At 37.4% G+C, this 23,094-nt stretch overlaps 2 protein-coding genes across 2 annotated transcripts in view; both read left to right on the forward strand.

Moving 5' to 3' along the window:
- LOC107044836 (pancreatic triacylglycerol lipase) overlaps positions 1-17,046 on the forward strand; it is a 46,155-nt gene extending 29,109 nt beyond the window's left edge. Inside the window, exons 2-9 of the mRNA XM_015266880.1 lie at positions 8,181-8,344; positions 9,556-9,710; positions 11,568-11,834; positions 12,529-12,757; positions 13,349-13,780; positions 14,598-14,724; positions 14,822-15,037; positions 16,341-17,046. Of these exons, the coding sequence (XP_015122366.1) occupies positions 8,181-8,344; positions 9,556-9,710; positions 11,568-11,834; positions 12,529-12,757; positions 13,349-13,780; positions 14,598-14,724; positions 14,822-15,037; positions 16,341-16,443 (1,693 nt within the window). The 3' untranslated portion in view covers positions 16,444-17,046. The remainder of the gene's footprint in view (positions 1-8,180; positions 8,345-9,555; positions 9,711-11,567; positions 11,835-12,528; positions 12,758-13,348; positions 13,781-14,597; positions 14,725-14,821; positions 15,038-16,340) is intronic.
- A 3,736-nt stretch (positions 17,047-20,782) lies between these two features.
- LOC107044824 (protein obstructor-E) overlaps positions 20,783-23,094 on the forward strand; it is an 11,718-nt gene continuing 9,406 nt past the window's right edge. The window contains exons 1-2 of the mRNA XM_015266867.1: positions 20,783-20,965; positions 22,730-23,044. Coding sequence (XP_015122353.1) covers positions 20,908-20,965; positions 22,730-23,044 — 373 coding nt within the window. The 5' untranslated portion in view covers positions 20,783-20,907. The remainder of the gene's footprint in view (positions 20,966-22,729; positions 23,045-23,094) is intronic.

A 23,094-nucleotide genomic window follows, 5' to 3' on the forward strand; every position in this document is an offset into this window, starting at 1 on the left:
AAATCACTTTTAATTAAGATCATTCCCTTGATACAAGAAAAATTCTCTTGTTAATTTCTAGCATCGTGAAATCTCCTGGTACATAATTTTGTGCTCACAGAGAGAGAAACGAGTCTTCAACACGATAAGATTCTCCTGTCCCGAGAAAATTTTCAAGTGTTAGCATAAGTCTTCAATGTCTCCAACTGAGGAATTTTTGTTTCGATTGCACGACGAACACTTTCATTATCAATTTGAGTGTCAAGTGCCGTGCTCTTTGTGCAAGATTTTGTGTAATCAAAGTTCTGATGAAAACAAATTCTAAATATGACGCAAACTACATGAATTTATGAAAAGGACATTACTTCTAGTCTTGAGAGTGCTCAGAAATTCTCTCGAGACAAGCAAATCTCATCCCATTGGAAAACTTTTTTCTCTCAACCTGAGAACAAAATTATTTATCAGATCTCACGATTTTTAAAATTAACGCAAGAATATTTTCTTGTATCGGGTACACCTTCTTTGTCGAAATTAGTTTTTTCTGGCCATGTGGTTATTTGAAATTTTATTGGTTATTTGAAATCTATTGAAAATTTTAAAATCTATCGGTTATTTGATGTATTCAGAATATATTTCTAATGAAAAAATTGCTACTGATGTTCAGGAATTGTAAATGATTGTGATGTTGTAAAACCGAAAAACCCAGTAACGCTCTGGAGTACTGACTTTTTGATCCAATACACTAGTAAAAATTTTCGGTTATAATACCCAGAGAGCTTCAAAGTGATCGGACATTTCCCGATAACTTCGTTGCATACAAACGAATATGTCAAGTTTCGCAGGTAAAAAAAAAATTTTCTTGCGAAACTTGACGCATTCGTTTGTATGCAGGGAAGTTTGAGGAAAATACTCAGATTCATTTTGAAGCTCGAGGGGTATTCGGCGGATTATTCCCCCATCACTATTTCGATAAACAGAATTGTAGTATTCGGCGTTATCGTGATAAATTCGACAATTTTTTGTTATTCTGCTTGGCAACGGGAAAATTACCGAACGACGGGGTATTATCGGTGTAATTCTGTTCTGATTATATCACGGGACGTCGAATTCCGCAATTCTATTTTTCGGAAGAGTGATGGGGGAAATAATTGTCTGAATTTTCCGTGCCAAATCCTGAAAATTTGTATCGTATTTAATTTCCACTGAAATTTCAGGAAACATTGCCATTGAAAAATCAAATAATCAAATTGAGACAAAATGTGATTTTATATAGATAAAATTGATGTCAAGGGACCTCACTTCTAGACGAATAGACTTGTGATAAAAACCGTATTCGAATACTTTACCCCTCATCATCATCGAGATGATTCAATAATTAATAAGATGTAAGAAATCGCCCGCTTGAATAATGCAATCATCCACTTGCCATTAGCAACGACTCATTGACACAATTCCCGTCGCAATTATCATTCAACGAACGTAATCAGTCCCCGAACGAACGTCGATGGACATGAATGAGCGTTGTAGGGCCTCGATAGAACCGACCAACGTAGGACCGATTTCGAATCAAAATTCATTCAACGATAGCATCACAAACAAAGGGACAAGTGTTGTCACGTAGTCGCCATTCTGGAATCCCGAGGTATCCTGAGCCGTGTCATCAGAGCCGCAGGGTTCTCATATGAAACAAATTCAGCGGTAAAAACTACTGGTCACACACGTATACCAATATTCTGAAATTGCCCGATTTCGTTATTACAGCACGAGTTTTCGGGCTTCCTGGTTTGAATCAAACTCGTAACGCATATTTCGGGTATTATCCATTCCTCACGGCTCACGCTGTGAATTTAAAGCGGAGATCCACATGATATGGACACATTTTTTTGGAGAATTCATGGTTTTCCGCTTTTTTAGTTCCTGATATTTGTGGCTCATGGTCGTCCTCGGGGCTTTCTATTCTATCTGGAGATGGAGGGTCACGAAGATTGTGATAGATTAGGATTTTTGAGATTTCCGAATGTTTAATGAATTGTCTGTCAACTTGATTGAGTGACTAGCTCGTGCAGTTGGAAATCCTCAACAAAGACAATTCAGTAGCGAAACAGGAAAACGGTTCGAGCTGATTTTGACTATTGGTCAGTTTTCAAGGGATATCTTGGAATCTAAGGCAAGTCGGAGTTTTTTGTCAGAACCTTTTTTGTGAAGCGAATTGAGAGCTGTAAAAAAGGTTTGTTTGAAAGGCAGCAATCAACTAAACGGTCGGTCCTACCGATTATCGTCGAGCACCATCGGAAACCTTCGGGTGGAGCGGTCAGGGGATCGCGAAACCCCCAAAAGGCAGTTGCTTTTCTGTATCGTCACGATAATGATAGAGTAGAGTCAGTTACTCATCAGTATTCTAAATTTAATATTTTGCTCAGTACATCAACTTGTTAATTAATTCAGCATAAATTCAGTGACTCAACGAATTGAAAGTAAAGAGACAATTATCAATTTAATAAGACATTCAACAATTTAAGACCAAAGAGTGTAATAAATTAACGACGAGTGGTTCGATCCCACGAAAATATATTGAGATTTTTTATAACACGCCTACCATAATTTTCCCAACATCTCCCTCCACATTTTTATCCCACATCCACCCTAAAACTAGTTCCTCACCAAACAAGGTTATTACGAAAATTTCGTTATCTCTTTTAGATTCGAGGATATTCCTCGAAAACTTGGCGTAGAGCTCAGGCGACTTGAATCGTTTTATCGCTTCGTTAGTGAATTTAGTAGCGTACGTTCAACACGGAGAGAAATATTAAATCAAAATTACGTATCTTTCCGTAATTCCGGAGCGAAATGTGGTTGGAGGAAATTTTACGGAACTGTCACGTAATTTTTACTTAAAATCACGGAATTATTCCAGAGCGTTCCATAATTTTTACTCAATATTTCTATCCGTGACGGGAAATAAATAACTACAAAATTTCTGTCTATTGGATTTTGACACGCAGTTACGGAAATTCAATAACTCCTTTCAGAAAATTTAATCGAAAATTATTTTTACAATGTTAAAAATTATTTCAATTTGGTTATTTTAATTGTCAAACGGTTCAGTCGTTTCAACAGTTTGACAAATTGGGAAACAGCAACAAGTAGTTGTTTCTCGTAGCAACTACGAGGAGAACAAAAACTTTTGATCTTGACGAGCATGTCAGTGATTTTCAGGGACATGTCACTGATTTCTCACTCTCCAGAGTAATCCAGATGATCAGTGATTTATATCACTGAAATGTGGTGATAGATCCCTCAAAATTCGAGATGGGCCTTTGAAACCCTTGACATTTGACTGAAATTTAAATAAAACATTTAAATGTCACAACAATTAGTGACAAAATCACAGACTTCTAGAATTTTGCACGCGTGGAATTTCACAATCACGAATCCCTAATGGAAATAGGTCCGTCAAAATGGACGGAATGGATCACTGAAAATTAGTGACATGTGCTTAAAAATCAAAACTTTCGTTCTCTTCTGTAGTTGTTACAATATCGTAGAGGGGGATTCCTTCGAAAAAAACATTTCCAAATATAATTGAAGAAGAAAACTGATAAGTTAAAATGTCTTTTCTTTTCAATTGGAATGGCATTTCCCCGTTTTTCCAATGACATATCGTTGAAAATTTCAAATTTCATCGATTCCTGAGGCAGAATTTTTCTTCTTCTCTGAATAAAAGTGGTACACTGTTTAAAAACAATTGAAATTTCATAGACAGATTGGTAATAATTCTCAAGAGGGCAACAGTAAATTCGATTTGGGAATAAAAATAACGAAATGTTCACTAGAATTGGCAAATTTTTAACAGCAAACAGACGAGAATTCCCCAACTTACTCAAATTTTCTAGATCTCCAAACAATCAACAATTCGAGAATATATTTACCTGAATTCTCCTGATTTCTATCAATTTTCATGGAATAATTGAATTGAAATTCCCATTTTCCATGAATTTTTTCTTCAAATGATGAATTTTCAAAAACGAAATTCCTTGAAATTTTAGTGCAACTGTGACTTGAAGACAACTTAACTAGATTTATCGTCTGAACCCATTGATTGAAGACATCCACTTCTATTCGAAACTTTCTCAAGAAAACACTTTGTAGTTATTGGATTAAAAGGATGCAAAGGGTCAGATAATTTATAGCCAATGTTGATTAGTGCCGAGCAAATGTCCGTGTTGTCAACCGCAAAGTATGATGCCTAGAATATCGCAGTGAAAAGTGAAATCAGCCAAGGAGCTATTTGCATCGCCGATGGGCATACAACACTGATCCCGGCAGTGAGATACAACTTAACCAAGGACTCGGACTTGATTGCATCTAATAACACTTTCTTTTTCCTCGTTTGGAGTTATTTCGCGACAAAAAGTCCGATAGAATCTGATACCTCTATATTTCAGGCACTTTGAATTGGATTGATATTCTCGAGTTGTAGGTCCCTCCCCTTTTCTCATGAATGAGAATCAGAAACTGCTCTTGATAATCCATCTCGAAAGAAAATTGGTTCGTCGTACAACAAAATATTGAATTAATTATCTTGAACGAAATGTTCCAAATTGTTAATTTCCAACAAATATCATGATGAAATGATGTAGAATGACATGAAACGGGAAGATGTGTTTTTAGGAAATGTTCACATGTGTGCATAGACATATATGTGTCTGTATACATGTTCGAATTTTTTTCTCTGCGGATGCTGGCCCTTGAAATAATATCAGTACTTTTTGCTTCCAAATGAAAGCTTTCTAATCCTTCAAATTTAGGTTTTGGATTTTTTGTATTATATCGACCCAATATCATCCGAAAAGTCCAACAATGCAATTTTTAGACCTCGCTCGAACGTGTGTGTGTATGTGTGTACAGTCGAGCACTAAAGTTCGTAAACAGAATAGATAGAATGCAAGTTCACGCTGTTTACGAACTTTAGTGCTCGACCGTACACTGTGAGAAATTTTTGACAAAAATTATCCTAGCCTTCTGTAAAAGGGTAACATGAGCCATCGTCTCCTCATTTCTATCCCGAAATTTAGTAAAAATTAATATATGATGATCAAATTTTATTCTACGTTAGAGAAATTTTATCCTGATAAAAATAAAAATTGCCGTGCCGGCAGAGTAAAAATTACTGTACCAGTAGGGTAAAATTTACCAACCGTTCTAGAATTTTCGTTGTTATCTACATAAAAATCATTGAACTGGAAGGGTAAAATTTATTGTGCGTCAGGATAAAATTTCCCCAACGTAGAATAAAATTTGATCATCATATATTAATTTTTACTAAATTTCGGGACAGAAAAGAGGAAATGATGACTCATGATACTCTTTCATAGAACGGTTGGATAATTTTTATCAAAAATTTCTCTCCGTGTACGTATGTAACAAAATTTTTCTTCAGTTGTTCGCTAATGAATGGATAGAATTGAATCTTTTTTGCAAATGCAAGTACTGCTGAGCCCTATTAATCGCTATTGATTAAAATTTTATTTATCCATTAGTTTCTTCAATTTTCGGATGTTTTTGAAAATCAATTGTTCTACGATAGCTAAAAAAAATATTGTGAATTGATTGAATGATGGCTTAAAAATTTTGTTTGGATATTTTAACCGAGTTCGACGATGAAGGCGATAGCACTAATCGTTATTTTGATTTACTTGAAAATTTGCACAAATTTCGTATTTTTTGAAAATCAGAATTCCGGGAATATCTTGGAATATCATGCTTCAAAAGAATTCAGTTATCGCTTGAAATATTTGTTTTAATGTCATTAAGTCGAAGTCAAAAGATGATTACAATAGCTGTATTAGTCGATTTGATTTTTATGATGATTGTTTAAAATACTATCGAGTCGATTTAATTGTTATCATTGTTAAAAATTCTTCACGAATTTCCCTGAAAATGAACTTTCATGGTGTCTTCAAATGGGATGTTACAAATTCACTCAAGTATGTATAAATAAAATTTGTCCATTAATATTTTATCGAAGGGTTGACGGGAAAGGTAGAACCGCAAAAAGACAATTGTTTGAGTAGAAAAAAGGGATAATAAGAGAAATGATGATAATAGCATTCAACTAAGTTGAAAATCTGACAAAATCAGTTAAAAATAAATCTTATTCAATTTAATCAAATGAAATAAACAATAAATTACACATGATAGAAGGAAATGATGCGCAAAATAATCATTCGGAAGCATATAGCTAATTTATTTCATTTTGTTTTCTCTGTGGATGCTGGCGATTGAAATAATATCAGTTATAAATAAAACCCTTCAATCAATTAATCAAAATCATGTGGGTCCTCTGATCCTACATGAACTGATTGAATGTTTTTCCTCTGATATTGCTCTTCATTCAGACCACTCCCACGTATCACGACGTGCTCTCGAGATTAATGGATCGTTAGATGAAGGATCATTGGACCATCATTTTTCATGTCTTCCGTATCATTTGGATTCCTGACCACACTTGAAGAATTCTTGGAACCTGTGGGTGCCACGAAATCAATATGATCCCCCATCTTCACATTTTCGGCCTCTTCTCCCTCCCAATACAGTTTGCTCTGAGATTCATACAAGTAGAACTCGCTTGATATGTGTCCGACATTCGCTTTCCAGCATTTAGTCACATCGTTTCGTCACATTACACATACCGAGTCCTTTGCTCTGTGAATTGTTAGATAATCCACGATAATAAGGTTGTAGTAGTTGGTTCATGTCAGAATTCAGTAGTGAAGTGGTGAAATGTACTGACATATCTCATCATCAGTATTGGAGGGATATCTGATCTCCTAGGAGATAGCGAAATTTCCATGAGAGGTTTTCCGTGGAGAGAAATAAAAATCGCGAGACAAGACAAAATTTCGAAAGAATTTTTTTGAACTTCTATGAAAACTCTACTAATTTTTTGCCGATTTCTATTGAAAATTATGCAGATATTGGAACTAATTCATTAGAAAAAAAAAAACTTGATAGATTTTGATTCTTTTCATAAAAATTATGTCTAGAATTTTTTTCCGTGGGATATCCCTAAGAGAAAATGTCGTCGTCGTACAGCCAAAATAAGTTTCATGGAAAAATAAAAATCTATCGATTTCTTTCTCTTGGATAGAACTCGAGAGAAAATGAGTATTTGATAAATTTTCTTCGTAAATTGGCTAGAAGAATGAAGCATGTGAATCACATAAAAGACGTTATTTGAATTTTATTTATTGATTTTCTAATTAATTCTTCATTAGAATCTGAAGCGAACAATCGATAATTTATTTATATAAATGAAGTTTATTTTATTGTAATGAAGCATTTCTATGGGTGCAGCCTATGACGATGTAAACGTAAAAATGAATGATAGTAAAAATGATAATACGAAAAGTTGTAACATTTGGCCTTCCCGTCTAGGGAAGACCAAATGTTACAACTACACCAAAAATCGAACCAATTTCTTTAATCGTAATTTAATTTGATGGATATTGCTGACAATTTTTATATTTGGCCTTCCCTACACGAAAAGGCCAAATATTACCTGACGTTCTTCAAAACTTATAACAGGAAAAATTTTTCATTAAATTCCTATTCTGTCGCTGGATTACACTGAGAAAAAATTTACTTTTGCCAAGGAATTAGTTTCTTAAAAGAAGAATTTATTTTTTGAGGAGTCCGTCTCCAAATATTACCATTATGTTGAATTATGAGATCATTATGATACATATGACCTTAAATAAACTACATTGACAATTATTAACATTTAGAACTATTCCAAACTATTTTACCCATGACAATTTCGAATTTGAAGAAATTGAAAAATAAGGGAGTTCATTCAGGGCCATATATAGCATAATCATCTCATAATCCAACATAATTGTAATATTTTTAGGTGAACTTGGACCACCTGGGAATGACTGACTGGAAGAAACGCGCTGCTAAAAAAATCGATTTTCCTCCCAAGAAAATGATTCTTCAGCAAAAGTAATTTTGTTCTCAGTGTACATTTTGTTCAGTAATTTTTACGCATCTCTTCCGAACGTTTTCTATTATATATTTCTTTCGAGATGGACATTTTCATCGCGTTCACAACTTAATTTATGTCAATGCGCCAGATATTAATGAGCAATCGTAATCGTTTCCTCTAATTAATTTTTATTCCCCACTTGCAATATTTTCAGGATGAGAAGGATAGGCGCAAGACCAGAAGTATTTGTGGAAATCCAGGGAGCATTGATCCTACTTCTCGTTGCACTGACGCCCACTCTATGCTCCGCTGGAATTCTGGATCCCTGGCAATGGGCACGCAGCGACAGAATTGAAGTTAACATTCCTTGGCTACCATGTAACTACAGAATATCATAATCACTATGTTTATTCATTGAGTGAAGTATTACATCATCGCTGAGACGAATAGTCATTCACGCGATTAAAAAATTCTCAACAATTATTTTTAATTCTTTTATGTTCATTAGCTATGAAAATTGATCGAAATAATAGCGAAATCTGAAGTACAGGTTGTTGATTCCGATAATGATGGACTGTTATATAATTTCGGTAATTGCTGTTCGAAATTTATGTATTGCAAAATACGCAGAAAACAAAAAGTACTGGATCTCTTTCGGAAAATTGAATTTTACTACTCCTTGTCTTCGTTTTTTCTGTTATAGCACTGTTATTGATTGAAATGGCTTCAAAATTTTTGTTTAATATTCTTTATGGCACGCCGTGCAATAAGTCGAGTTTATCGCACGCTGCGCTTCGCGCGTGATTTATAATCACATTCGTCAGAAGATACTTTGTGGACCTTGTAATGAAAATAACTATTCTTAAGTCAAATATCTCATCTCTTAAGGGTAAAATGCTTGGGATAAGAAGTCCGCATAGTAATTCGTGTCAAAAGATGACACGAAATGGATGAATTTTGTTTTCTCTCTAAATTCGAATTCTATTTGAATTGTTTTTTTCATCCTTTTTTTCAAAAACTCCGATTCAATGAATCATGAATCAGAAACTTCCGTATTGAATGAATACAGAATTTATACAGACGAGAACTTTTAGATATTTCTAAAATATGACCTTCACTTGCTCTGAATCGCAATGAGTTCCACGGAAAGCAATAACATCTCCTTCTCTAAAACTTATTTTGTCTCTTCAGGAATATTATCTAATTTCCAGAAAAAACTGGGAATTTAAATTTGAACGAACACAAAGCTTCTATTCGGACGCAAAAACGTTAAGATTCTTAAATTGACATCATCGTCTCCTCAAATTATCTTCATTAATTACGGTCTGACATAACGACTTAAGCAACCCCTTCCCCGCGTCGTCACAAATCGTTGCAAATTATAAAACCTCTGCCCCTCCACAATCGCGTGATGTAACATTTGAATGCCCCAACGGTTCTTATTTTAAGAACCCAGGATTCTTGATTTCAGTAATGTAGTGCTGAATACCAGGAACTTGTTTTCCTGTGTAATTCAATTCACTCGATCTTATGTAATTTCTCCTTAGTTAATGAAGTAATTAATTTTCTACCTTTGTTTTCCATTCCAGTTGAGAATGAGACGAGATGCTACGATGACTTGGGCTGTCTGAACATCACGAGAAGCTGGTATCATCTCATTCATCGGCCGCTGAATGTTTTTCCACTTCCTCGGGAGGTCATTAACACTCGATTCATTCTCTACACTAATGAGAATCCCACCGAGGTAAGATGTTGATTGAAATTTGCAAGTGAAATATATCGAACGAAGAACGACTTAGCTTAAGAACAATAAAGAAAATGAGATAAGATAGTGTTTTTATAGTTTAATGAAAAAAAAACTATTTAGAGTAATTTTTATTTATATTTTATTGGAAATGGTAATTAAAACAGTATTGCAATACTTTGATACAGGGGAATATGCATTGGAATGAAGAGATCATCGAGACATGCTCAAATTGTTTTATTTCATTATCTGAAATGACATTTCTTTCAAATTAAAGTTTCTGAAACAGAATTTCGTTCCCCAGAGAAAAAAAATCTTGATTTGCAGGAATAGCACTCCATCCCGAATGTTTAAAAATCTACCCCCAATTTTTAGGAATTCGCGATTGTGAAGCTCATCGCGTGCAAAATTCTGGTATTCATAGTTCAAACAAATTTATAAATTTCAGGACTTTCTCTCATAAAATCACGCCACTAGATTGGAGAAGGTTTATTCTAATGGACAGAATGATTCTTCCCGTATCTTCTCTTATTTTTCCCATTCAATTTTATCTGCAATTCATTCAGTTTGAATTCTTCGAAAAATTTGATTTTCAATCAATTTCACTACTTCAACATTTTTTTCTCGAAAACCTGACGGGCTAGGAGAATTCTACAAAAATTGTTGAATTCGGCGGAATTAATTCCAAGTACCATCGGCATTAGTTTTTAGGGAAATGTCACTCATTTATAGAACCGATCTCCAATTTTTAGGAATCTATGACCAAATGTAAGTTCACTGATAGAAATAGAAAATATGGTAGTAATTCTTGCGAGAGTGACATTGAATCTGATTTAAGGGAAAAACGGTCATGAGATTTCAAGCTCTAAATAGAATTCAAGGAAATTCATGAGTTTTCAGCGGGACTGAGGTGGAAATTTCAAAACTTGATTGAATTTTCAATGAAACATGAATATTCGGAAACAAAATGACATTTTTAATTTTTTTTCACTATGTTCCTGATTTTTCTCAACTTCCACGGAATAATTGGACTGAAAAATAAAGTATTTTATTGATTTTCAGATCATTCGAACGGAAAATCAATGGAATTTTTCATTTTTCAATGACAAGATTTCCTGAAATTTCAGTGACAATTTCCTCAATTCTGATTTTGACCAATCAGAGTGCAGTATTCGGGGTCACGTGACGCGTTTCACACTCATAATTTCCCCGGCTGCAGGGAAATTAACAGGCTAATTTCCCTCGCGCTGCGCGCTCAGGATTTTAATCTGCAAAACTGATCCCTCTCATTACTATGCAACAAAACATTCGGGAAATATCCGATAATTTTGAAGTTCTTGGGGTGTTATAGCTGCAAATTAAACGCGATAAAATTTCCGGCATTTGGCACGGAAAATGCAGCCGAAAACTTTTAACCTTGTGATATAAATCGCTGATAATCAGGATTATTGTAGTCAGCATCCAGTATCACCAATAGTTGTTCATAAATTCCTAAAAATCCCACATGTTCTTGAGAATAAAAGAATTTTCTTCTCCGCGTGCAGCACTTGTCGAATGCATTTTATAGAAAATTATTCCTGATAAAAAGCAATATTCTCAACTCAAGATAATTCTTTTCTCTACACGTGGGGTCTGTCAGGTGATTTTTAACGTTCAAGTCACGCCTATGTGACTTATCCTAGCAATTGATCTCGAGATTCTCGGAGTCTGGATTCTTCAAAATTTTAATTGAGATCCACTCACCGGAGAAAATTTAATTGGACGAAAAGGAAATTAACACTTCTGGAAAAATTAGCATTCTGATTAACTTCCGTTTTATGAGGTATTAAATCAACTAATTGAGTGTTGTTGTTTCAGGGCCAGGTGTTGATTGTTGCTAAGGATAAGTCGATAAAGCGATCGAATTTCGATCCCAAGAGGAAGACCAAGTTCATTATTCATGGGTTCATTGATACTCCGTTAAGCAATTGGGTGAAGGAGATGAGGAATGAATTACTCAAGCATGGGGATTACAATGTGATTATCGTTGATTGGGCGGGTGGAAGTCTTCCTTTGTACACTCAGGCCACTGCCAACACTCGGCTGGTGGGGTTGGAGATTGCGCATCTTGTGAGGCATCTTCAGGTGGGTAACGATTCGACTGACCTCCTCAGTACTTGCACCCTTCTTTTTTTCAGCCTATTCGCAATGCACAGATATTCTTTGAATATTTTACACTAAGAGAAAAACAAACACATTCTCAAACAAGTCTTGTTTGGGCCGACAAAATCGCTAGTTAAAAATTGCCAAAAAAGACGGACCACGTCTAAAAAACTTCGTCAAAGGAACTTCGTTAAAAAAACCTCGTTAAATTCAACTTGGGAAAGTGAAGTTTTGGTTAATTGAACTTCCGTCAATAGAACCTTTCGGTTCTTGTCTTTTGTAAAAATATACGTTAAATTTGTTTTTGCGTTTGGAATTTCAGGATCAGCAAATAAACGAATTGAGTAGGAATTTTCAGGAGAACAATATTGAATTTGATTCAGAGGAAAAGGACAATGCATTTCACTCTAAATTCAATGAAATTCGATTAGTTTCGATTTACTTTCATAATTTATCCAATCATTGTGATTAAACATTTTTCATCAACTTTGTCCCGCCAATACATGGTTATGCAAATGCAAAAAATAATAACTCACAAAAGAAAATCTTACTTCAATTATCTTAATGGGTCTTCTAGAAAATTCCGGTTTATTTTATCCATAGAGTTTCTCAATTTTGCCCCATGCGTCACTGTCAAATTGATAAGACGAAAATTAATGATTTGATCATTGTGTAGACGAACTACGGCTTAGACACGAGTGATGTACATCTGATAGGCCATAGTTTGGGGGCCCACACGGCGGGTTACGCCGGAGAAAGATTGGAGGGGCAAATCGGAAGGATAACCGGCCTCGATCCTGCCGAGCCCTACTTCCAAGGCATGCCCAGTCATCTTCGCTTAGATTGGGCGGATGCCCAACTCGTCGATGTCATCCATACTGATGGAAAGAGCATCTTTTTCCTAGGTTAGTTGAATTCTTCAATGTTACTTGAACAATCTTGAATTCTTGGAATTCAGGGCAAGAATTATTCTGAGGATAGTCAAGTTTTTTTTTAGAAATTTCAGTTTTGGGCTGCGATGTTTTTTACTTCAAGGTGACGAAATTCTAGAAATAGAAATTTTTTGATTTGTCTCTTTCTGTTGGATTCTTTCACACGGAAAAAAAATATCAGAAAAATTACTGTGCTCGTACCTTAAACTGGGTTTAAATGGCTTTGTTGGGGGAAATTCACCGCGAAGAGTACACGGAGGGAAAACTTGAAGAAAAATTACCAAACAAGTAAAGTAATCATGGAGCGGATCCATTTCTAAGTCTTTCTTACTCTATATCGCGGGGGAAGACGAGTAGCAATTTCCCGTCTCACTTGTGTCGAACAATATTTTTTTACAGTGATGTTTCGTTCAGCGAGTAAAATTCGTGTAGTAAAATTTCGTATTATCGTACAGTAAAATTTGCCACGATTTTCTCGATAATTTCGATTCAACTTTTTTCTCCGTATGCTAAAAACAAAAATTCCTCGTTGAACGAAAAAAAAAATAGTGAAGCTGTTTTAAGGGCTTCCAGGTTACGGCATGAGCCAGCCGTGTGGTCACCTAGACTTTTACCCAAATAACGGTAAAGAACAGCCCGGCTGTACAGATCTGAGTGAAACAACACCGTCTCTACCGTTGACCCTGATTCGCGAGGGCCTGGAGGAGGCGTCGCGTGTTCTCGTTGCGTGCAACCACGTGAGGGCCATCAAACTCTTCATCGAGAGCATCAACTCGAAGTGCCAGTATGTGGCACACGAGTGCACCGATTACGCCCGTTTCCTCAGGGGGGAGTGTTTTTCGTGCAAGAGTAACAGCAGTTTGAGCTGCGGAATTATGGGCTATCACGCCGACAACAGTCCGGCTTTGGTGAAGAGAATTTCCATGGGACAGGACGCTTCCGCTTTGCTCGGATCCAAGTTCTTTTTCTCGACGGGAAAGGAAGATCCTTATTGCCGTGAGTTGAAAATTAATTTTAGCAGAATGATGGAGAGGAGGATTTTTCTACTAGGCATCATTCGTACCATCAACCCGCACAGAAGAAAAAAAAGTTTTCATTTTCAAGGACATGTCACTAATTTTCACCAACCCATCTCTAATTTTTACAATTTAACTAGAACAGGGCACACTTCATTATACATGAACGAATTATTAAAAATTGGAATAATAGATAATATAATATTGATTTAGTTATATTATTTATAGAACGTGAAATAAAAATTGGAGTCCTCCAGCTATTGGTCTCTTTACCCTACACTATTAAAAGAATTTGGCTGAATTTTCCGGAAAACGACCTTGAATTCCATTTAAGGGGAAACAGTCTGTGAAATTTCAAGTTTCGCTGAAAATTTAAGTAAAATCCCCATTTTTTAGCGATATATATAATAAAAACGATATAATAAAAACGAATATTCACTGTCAAGATCCCTTTCCTTGAATTTTCAGCCAATTCCTTTAAAATTCTTCAATTTTCAGGAATTTTTGCAGGAATTTCTGAAAATTCAGGAGAATCTGGAATTCAAAAAAAGATTTCCGTTAATTTTCCCGCAATCATTAAAGTGAAATGTACAGTTCCCACGGATTTTTCCATGAAATCATGAATTTTCAATGACAAAATTCCTTGAAATTTCATTGGAAAATTTTCAAGAGTGTATATTCTCTTTCCCCTCGTAATCAGTAAAAGTTAAGCAATCGCTCCCATAATGTCTTTTCAATTGAGAATTACTTACTTTGACTAACAATTTTGACTCCCTTCCTTCCTTTAATAATTCCAGGGAGACATTATAGAATAACCATTAATCTTGCCCGCCCCCCAACGGCCGAAAGTTGGGTCCAAGGATTCATGAAAGTGACTCTCCACGCTGACAACGGTGTCATCAGAAATATGGATCTAACACCGAAGTAAGTCCACTTCTCGAATTTAATTAATCATTAATACAACTAGACAAATTCTGGGATAGGCTCTTACAATTTGTCTACACGCGATTTTTCGTTCCAGTGGGTACATGAAATTGGAGCACGGAACCACTCGCAGAATAGTCGTAGCCCATCCGGGAGGGGCTGCCAATGATCTCGGGAAAATCCGCAGGGTCGAGCTCTCCTGGGCCTACGACATGGACGTTCTCCAACCTCGGTCACTCTGCTTCTTCTGGTGCAACGACAAACTTTATGTCGATAATATTGTCGTGGATATGATGGAGCTTCCAGGGAGAGGGTGAGAACCTTTATATCTTTTATGATCTTTATATTCAGTTAAATTTTCCGAGGGGAGACTTGCGCTTTTTCGAAATCTCAGACCCTTATTACTTCTGAATGGAAGCTTTGTAATCGTTCAAATTTAAATTTTGAATTTTCTGTGTTATATCGACCCAGTATGACCCAAAAAGCCCGAAAATACAATTTTTAGACCTCGTCCGTACGTGTGTGTTTTTCTTCAATTGTTCGCAAATGAACAGCTGGAATTGAATTTTTTTCGCAAATGTAGGTATTATTGAGCCCTATTGGCCACCATTAATCAAAATTTAACTCATCGATCAATTTTTTTAATTTTCGATTTTTTTTTGAAAATCGGTTGTCCCATGATAACCAAAAAAATGTTCTGAATTGATTGAATGATGGCTTAAAAAACTTATTTGGATGTCCTTTTAACCGAGTTCGAAGATGAAGACGATAGCAATAATCGTTATTTTCATTTATTTGAAAATTTTCAAAAATTTTGTATTTTTTGAAGATCAGCATTCCGGGGATACCTTTGAATGTGATGCTTCAAATGAATTCAATCATAGCTTAAACCATTTGTTGCAATGCCATTGGATCAAAGTTAAAAGATGATTACGATAGCTATATTGGTTGATTTGATTTTTATAATGATTGTTGAAAATTTCGAATTTTGCATGAATTTCCCTGAAAGTGAGCTTTCTGATGGTTTCATCAAATGTGATGTTTCAAGTTTATTCCAGTATGCGTAAATAAAATTTTTATATTAACATTTTATCGAAGGGTTGACGGGAGAGAGAACCGTAAAAAAGACAATTGGTTGTACAGAAGAAAGGGATAATAAGAATAATGAGGATGATAACATTCAACTAAGTCGAAAATCTGACAAAATTAGTTAAAAGGAAATCTTATTCAGTTTAATCAAATGCAATAAACAATTAATTATACATGATAGAAAGAAATTATGTGCAAAATAACCATTCGGAAGTATATTGCTAATTTATTAGCAGAAATAACTATACTATATACAATACAATACAATACAGTACAACAGCAATTTCCCACTTGTTCCCACTCCCCAATGATAACCCTTAGTCACAAATGACTTCGTTTCGTTACCTTCCTCCTATTATAACATCAAAGAGTTACATTTTCCCCGAAAGGAATAATAAAAAAATTTCAATATTATTCCATGCATTAGCGTAGATGGTTCCTTCGAAACTCTCGCGATTCCCCCATTCACGGGCCAACGCTCCCGCAAACATTCGTAATATTGATCCATTCAATCCGTCCAATCCCAGGAAGCGTGAAGCAGACTTCTCAAGCAAACTCTGTTCAGCCTCGCGCCAAGACTACGCCGAGATAAACAGTGGCTCGAGCGCATCCTTCGTCGATAATTGTTGATGACAACGGAAACATCACTTGGTCAGAAGCGTCTGAAGATGATCCAACTGTTGGGCCAGTTGGGGACGCCTCGATTACTGGCAATTCTCGAGGCAAATCAATCACCTTCACCGATCGTTCGATTCTTCGAAGACAGTAAGCAGTCTTCCTCCAAAGAAGTATGTCAATTTCAACAGTAACGATGAAATACATCTCCGCTAATGGAGACAACAATGTGCACGTGCTCGGCATGCTGATAGTCATGTGTGCTGGGCTGACATTCATGTGTATTAAGTTAATACGAGAAGCAAATAGACGACTTTGAGGTGACTATTCCCAGAAGTCAGAGAATCAAAGAATCTGTGGTAGCCGTTAAGACGTATACGCTTAATTATTATTAGTATTTAGATATTTTCATCATCCCCATTAGTTTCACTAATAGCTTTTCCTTCTTGTGTTCATTGAACTGTAGTACATCACTGCATATTATCTCGTACATTTGAAAAACCTTTAACCCTTGTGATATTTTTTTTGTTTATAATAGTTTAGTGATCCTCCAGCGTGAGGAACGAGTGAACTTGTGCGCTCGAATATTGTCTCTTTCTGTCTCCATGTTATGTACATATTCGATACAAGTTTTGTATATTTTGTGTACAATAAAAATTACAGTTACGTTTTTAGATAACATGGATTTATTTGAACTTTATCTGGCGGCCGTGAAATAGCTTCTCTAGTTTTCATATGAAAAATAGAGGGAAGGAGGTCGAACTGTGTGCGGAGAATATGGGGCCTAAACCGAAAATTTCAAGTAAATCGTAGAAGTCGCGGGATAGCCCGTTAATTCATCCCATGACAATTCATCCCAAAACAAATTCATCCCACGACAGGTTCATCCAATTTTTTTATTACGGGATCGGCTGCGGGTGCTACGCGCCTTCTCATCTCCTCACGTAGTGGCGCTTCGGTTTCAGTCTTACGCTTACGCTTATTCGAGATTTTCGAGATCGATTTCCTTTCTCCTTTTTACGATAGGACGAGATCGGCCGCGCCTGCTACGCATGCGCCTTCTCATCTCCTCCCGTAGTGGCGCTTCGGTTTCAGTCTTCCGCTTAGGCTTATTCGAGATTTTCGAGATATTTTGAGATCGATTTCCTTTCTCCTTTTTACGATAGGATAGGAGGAGATCGGCCGCGCGTGCTACGCATGCGCCTTCTCATCTCCTCCCGTAGTGGCGCTTCGGTTTCAGTCTTACGCTTACGCTTATTCGAGATTTTCGAGATCGATTTCCTTTCTCCTTTTTACGATAGGACGAGATCGGCCGCGCCTGCTACGCATGCGCCTTCTCATCTCCTCCCGTAGTGGCGCTTCGGTTTCAGTCTTACGCTTACGCTTATTCGAGATTTTCGAGATATTTTGAGATCGATTTCCTTTCTCCTTTTTACGATAGGATAGGAGGAGATCGGCCGCGCGTGCTACGCACGCGCCTTCCCATCTCCTCCCGTAGTGGCGCTTCGGTTTCAGTCTTACGCTTACGCTTATTCGAAATTTTCGAGATATTTCGATAGATCGATTTCCTTTCTCCTTTTTACGATAGGATAGGAGGAGATCGGCCGCGCGTGCTACGCACGCGCCTTCTCATCTCCTCCCGTAGTGGCGCTTCGGTTTCAGTCTTACGCTTACGCTTATTCGAGATTTTCGAGATATTTTGAGATCGATTTCCTTTCTCCTTTTTACGATAGGATAGGAGGAGATCGGCCGCGCGTGCTACGCACGCGCCTTCTCATCTCCTCCCGTAGTGGCGCTTCGGTTTCAGTCTTACGCTTACGCTTATTCGAAATTTTCGAGATATTTCGATAGATCGATTTCCTTTCTCCTTTTTACGACAGGATAGGACGAGATCGGCCGCGCGTGCTACGCACGCGCCTTCTCATCTCCTCCCGTAGTGGCGCTTCGGTTTCAGTCTTCCGCTTAGGCTTATTCGAGATTTTCGAGATATTTCGAGATGGATTTCCTTTCTCCTTTTTACGATAGGATTACTGTTCGGATGAAGAATACGCTTGGCTGAAGCGCGTGACTTATCGGATTAGCAGAGTATTGACCGTTTGGTGTTCTTATCATTATTCAATTGATATTTCCTTCGAATATCAAATTTTGTTGTTCATAGCATTCAAATTAGTAACTTCTAGTGTGTCTGCGGGGGCGCACACTGTACAGTTGGCTTGTATTAGTTTTTTTCTTGTTGGATGTCGTGCCTATAGAGTGGCCACCATGCCGCTGAATAATAGAATGATTTTACCATTTTTTTGCAATGTTTTTTGTTAATCCGTTGATCGGTAGTGAAAACAATACTCGGACGGAATCGTGAAGTATCTGAGTAATTTTGATGTTGTGTTTAGTGCCTTTTTCTGTGAAAATAAAATTGATATTTTTCTCTCCGAATTATTGTTGTAACCGTGGAAAATGTAATTGGAATTTGATGTTTGGGATGAATTGGTTTGGGATGACTAGTCTAGGATGAATGTACCTAGAACCGTCGCAGCAGTTGCGAGCGACCAGACAAACACTGATAGACTGATTCATTTATTCCAAACGAGATTCGTTAACAATCAACGACTGGTAGAGTTGAATATGACCAAATGAATATTCGTTAATAGTTAACAAATGGTGCACTTGAAAAGTTAAAATCGAGTCAAACAAGACTCCTCAAATGCGGATTTATTAACTATTAACGAAAGAACATTTGGTGAGACCAAATAGACCCTCGTCACCAACCAAATCCATTCGTTAATAATAACTAATCGTTTCTATCAGAGCAGGCGCGCTGGAGAGGGACCTTTAGAATGGACTTAGTGATTTGCTTGAATCAAGTGGAAATAAGAGCAGATGTATTTTATTATTTTTAATTTAACATTTGAAGGAAGTTTCGCGCTTTCGTGAACGAAGAACACCTCCGCGTCATTATTATCACTTTTTTCATTCCATTGAAGAATAACGGTAGAAAGCGGAATAAAACAAGAGCATAACAAGAGTGTCAAGGGTTATAGTATATTTCCCATATAATCCCATGAGCTAAAAAACATTTTTTCACGAGTTACGAACAATATTTTTCATCACAATGTGGCGGAAATTGGACTTTTAGGCACGCGGAGCGTGCCGGAAAGTTCACTTTTCGTCACAGCGTAATGAAAAAGTGCATTTGAAGGCAGAATCAACAAATACACTAATTTATGTGAAATCTTGTGTCCGTAAGTGGGTCATTGTCAACCCAAGAGCCACCTGCAGGAGTCTTCTTCACCTACCGTGCCGATTCATTTGCCCTCCCCATTTTTAATGGAGGCCCCCATAGCAGCACGACCTCCTTCCCTCTCTTCTCCGTGAGTTTTCAGATCACTCTTCGACGTTGGATCACGTAGAAATCTACACTGCAGATTTCTACCTTATCTATCTGCACTTGAAGAAAAAGCTGAAAAACGAGTTTTTCTATTTTACCAACGATGACGAACGATTTCGAAAGTGTTTCGAAATTTCGATGATTACTGTCTGGAATTCTTCATTTCCGCATTTTCCACTCATGACATTTGACATTACTGGCCTGTGAGGCGACTCATTGATTGAATTCTCAGAAAAAAAAACCATTCAAGGAGACACAATCATCCACTGCATATTTCACATCGAGAAACTGGAGCGAGTGTAATCAAAGCTCACAATAGACCCCGGAAACATGACTGATGAAATTGTTTAATACGTTGTTACAAGCATTTCGAATGATTCTGCTTTCTTCAATTAACCAAGTGTTGCGCAATTTGCTGGGATGTCTCGTGCCTCGAGGCGCAGAACAAGAGCCTTGACATTTTGTTCATCTTCTCGAGTACATAACAACCAAACCCGCTTTCCTGTGTTTCATTCAAATTTCTCGGTCTAACCCGTTAGCCCCCATAAATCTAAAAATACTGCTGTGAATATGACATCACGCTAGGAAATCGGTAATGAGAAAATTCTATAAGACAATAGCCGAGGCAATGAGAAATGGAATTCTAAACATTTGACAAAAATATTTCAAGGAACAATGTCCAAGGAAAAACGCGGGAACATCCGCCTAGTCACACCAAGTTATTTGAAGCATCTCCATCCGCTTCCCCACGATACAGAGAATGACCTTCAACTTGAGCCCATTCTACAATGAGTTGAGAATAATTCATTGAGGAATTTATCATGAGATCGGGGGGGGGGGGGGACAAAAAATTGGAGGGGTCGATTTTTTACGTAAACATAAGGCACCTTGTTATTCTGGAATCTTCACTGCCAATGTATCTACCTCACTTGCCCCTACCCCAAGGCCCACCGAAGAAGACTCACCAGAAACTCTCACTTTCCTCCGTTGAAGGTGATAAAAGCCACCGAAAGGATCAGGTGTCTTCTGTAGTTCGTCATTTATACGCGTGAGACGTGGTCAGTTAATTTTCAAGAGACCATACAATTCAGATAATGGCGCACATCGTGAAGATATCTCTCCTGGTTGTTGCTATTTTCATAGCAACCACATGTACGTACACAATTCATTAACATTTTATGCAATAACGTTCACTCATTTTCATCAAAAAGTAATATCAGTGCAGCATAATCCCAATTACATCGGTCTGAGTAACTAACCAGTTGAGATTGAGTTTGTTTTCCTGAATAATTCTGATTGAATCGTTAAATGAATTCACCGCAATAGTCAGAGGACAATGAAAGATAATAACTTTGTACAAAGGTTTAATTCGCTTGAAACTGGGTCCAGGTGTCCTCCGTTCAATTACATAACTATCGTGATGGTAATTTTGACTTTCCCCCATTCCGAGCGCTCACGAACAGCAGGATCGGTGGGATGATGATGCCATATACAAGATAATAATATATTCATCGCACGATTATGCTAATGCATCATCTATAACACCCGAAGAATTTGTTATCACTCGATACTTGTTTTCATCTTCTTCTTTCACGCATTATTCATTTCTCTTCGTTCAGTCGGTCGTCACTGATTTGACCTTGAGACTAAATTCGTCATTAGTCATTTGTTTCGAGTGTTACAAGAGACCAGCTAAATTAGCCCCCCCGCATGCAAACCGCATCCGGTGTCTGGACTGTTTCTCAATCATGATCCATCAACTGCATGAAGAGAGTGGCAACCGTACAACTGCACTTTTACAGGCCTACCGATGAATAACCCTATCAAATACAAGTCTACCTGTGCAACTGAACCTGTTACATGCCCACCAAACGACATCTGAACCCAAACGATTTGAATTTTTACAACTCTATCGAGACCACATCATTACCCAGTAATTTTAAAAATTTACATCTCCACCGAGGAACAAGCCTACCAGAGAGCGAGTCAACCCGGTTATGACTCATCCCTGTACAACTACGTTTTGCGACAAGCCAACACCATATAACTGCCACCGCACAGACCTACCGCAGTACAGACTTACCAATTTATATCTGTACAACTGCACCTTCTGGCAAGACTACCCATGAATTTTATATTCGCGATATCACTACCCATAGATAACCCTACCGTCAGTCATCACTACCTATTCTCATCCCTACCGGTAGCACTTCCCTATTTATACTTGATTCAAGTATATAATATTAGTATCTCAGAATTTCTAGATTTCAATTGCTAAAAAACAAACGTCCACCTACTGGACGGTTTTCGTAGGCGTCCATCTACTGGGCAGTTTACCCTATATCGCCTTATTTATATCGGTGGGGGTGTACAGTCAAACACTAAAGTTCGTGAACAGAATATATAGGATGCAAGTTCAGGCAGTTCCCGAACTTTAGTGCACGACTGTATTTCCGGTAGGGATAACAATAGATAGTGATGACTGCCAGTGCGGTTATGTATGGGTAGTAATATCACAAACGTAAAATTCATGGGCGGTGTTATATCAGGGTATAGTTGTACAAATTAAAGTTGGTAAGTCTGCAACGCAGTAGTTATGTGCGGCGGCAGTTATATGTGGGTTGGCTTGTCAAAAGATGAAGTTGTACAGGGATGAGTCATAACCGGCTCGACTCGCTCTCTGATTAGCTTGTTCCTCGTTGGGGATGTAAATTTCTAAAATTACTGGGTAATGATGTCCTCTCGGTAGAGTTGTAAAAATTCGAATCTTTTGGGTTGCGATGTCGCTTCGTGGGCATGTAAAAGCTGCAGCTGCACAGGTAGACTTGCATTTGATAGGGTTATTCGTCGGTAGGCCTGTGAAAGCTGGAGTTGTACAGTTGCCCATCAACAGCGTGAACGGAGTTTTTCTTGCAGGCAATGGACAATTTCAACGACAACGACAGACTTTCCATCAGAATAGCCAGAGTCGACAATTCGTACAGCCTAATCAGAGACAATTCGGTCAGCATAACCAGATTGAGCATAATGGGAGACAATCGTCGGCGTCTTGTCCGGAGAAGACTGGACGATTCCCCGTTGCATCGCAGTGCGATGCGTATATTGAGTGTATCGAGGGAGTTGGTGAGCAAAAGTTGTGTCCGGAGGGGCTCATGTTCAATCCGGAAGCCAAATTCAATTATCCCTGCGGATATCCGATCGATGTCAATTGCGATGGTCGTCCCAATCTTCGTAAGTCATTCATGATTATTACAGTTTTCTGGGAGGGGGGGGGGGATTGG

Source organism: Diachasma alloeum, unplaced genomic scaffold, assembly GCF_001412515.2.
Source record: "Diachasma alloeum isolate Michigan unplaced genomic scaffold, Dall2.0 Dall_scaffold_00827, whole genome shotgun sequence".
NCBI classification, from domain to species: domain Eukaryota; kingdom Metazoa; phylum Arthropoda; class Insecta; order Hymenoptera; family Braconidae; genus Diachasma; species Diachasma alloeum.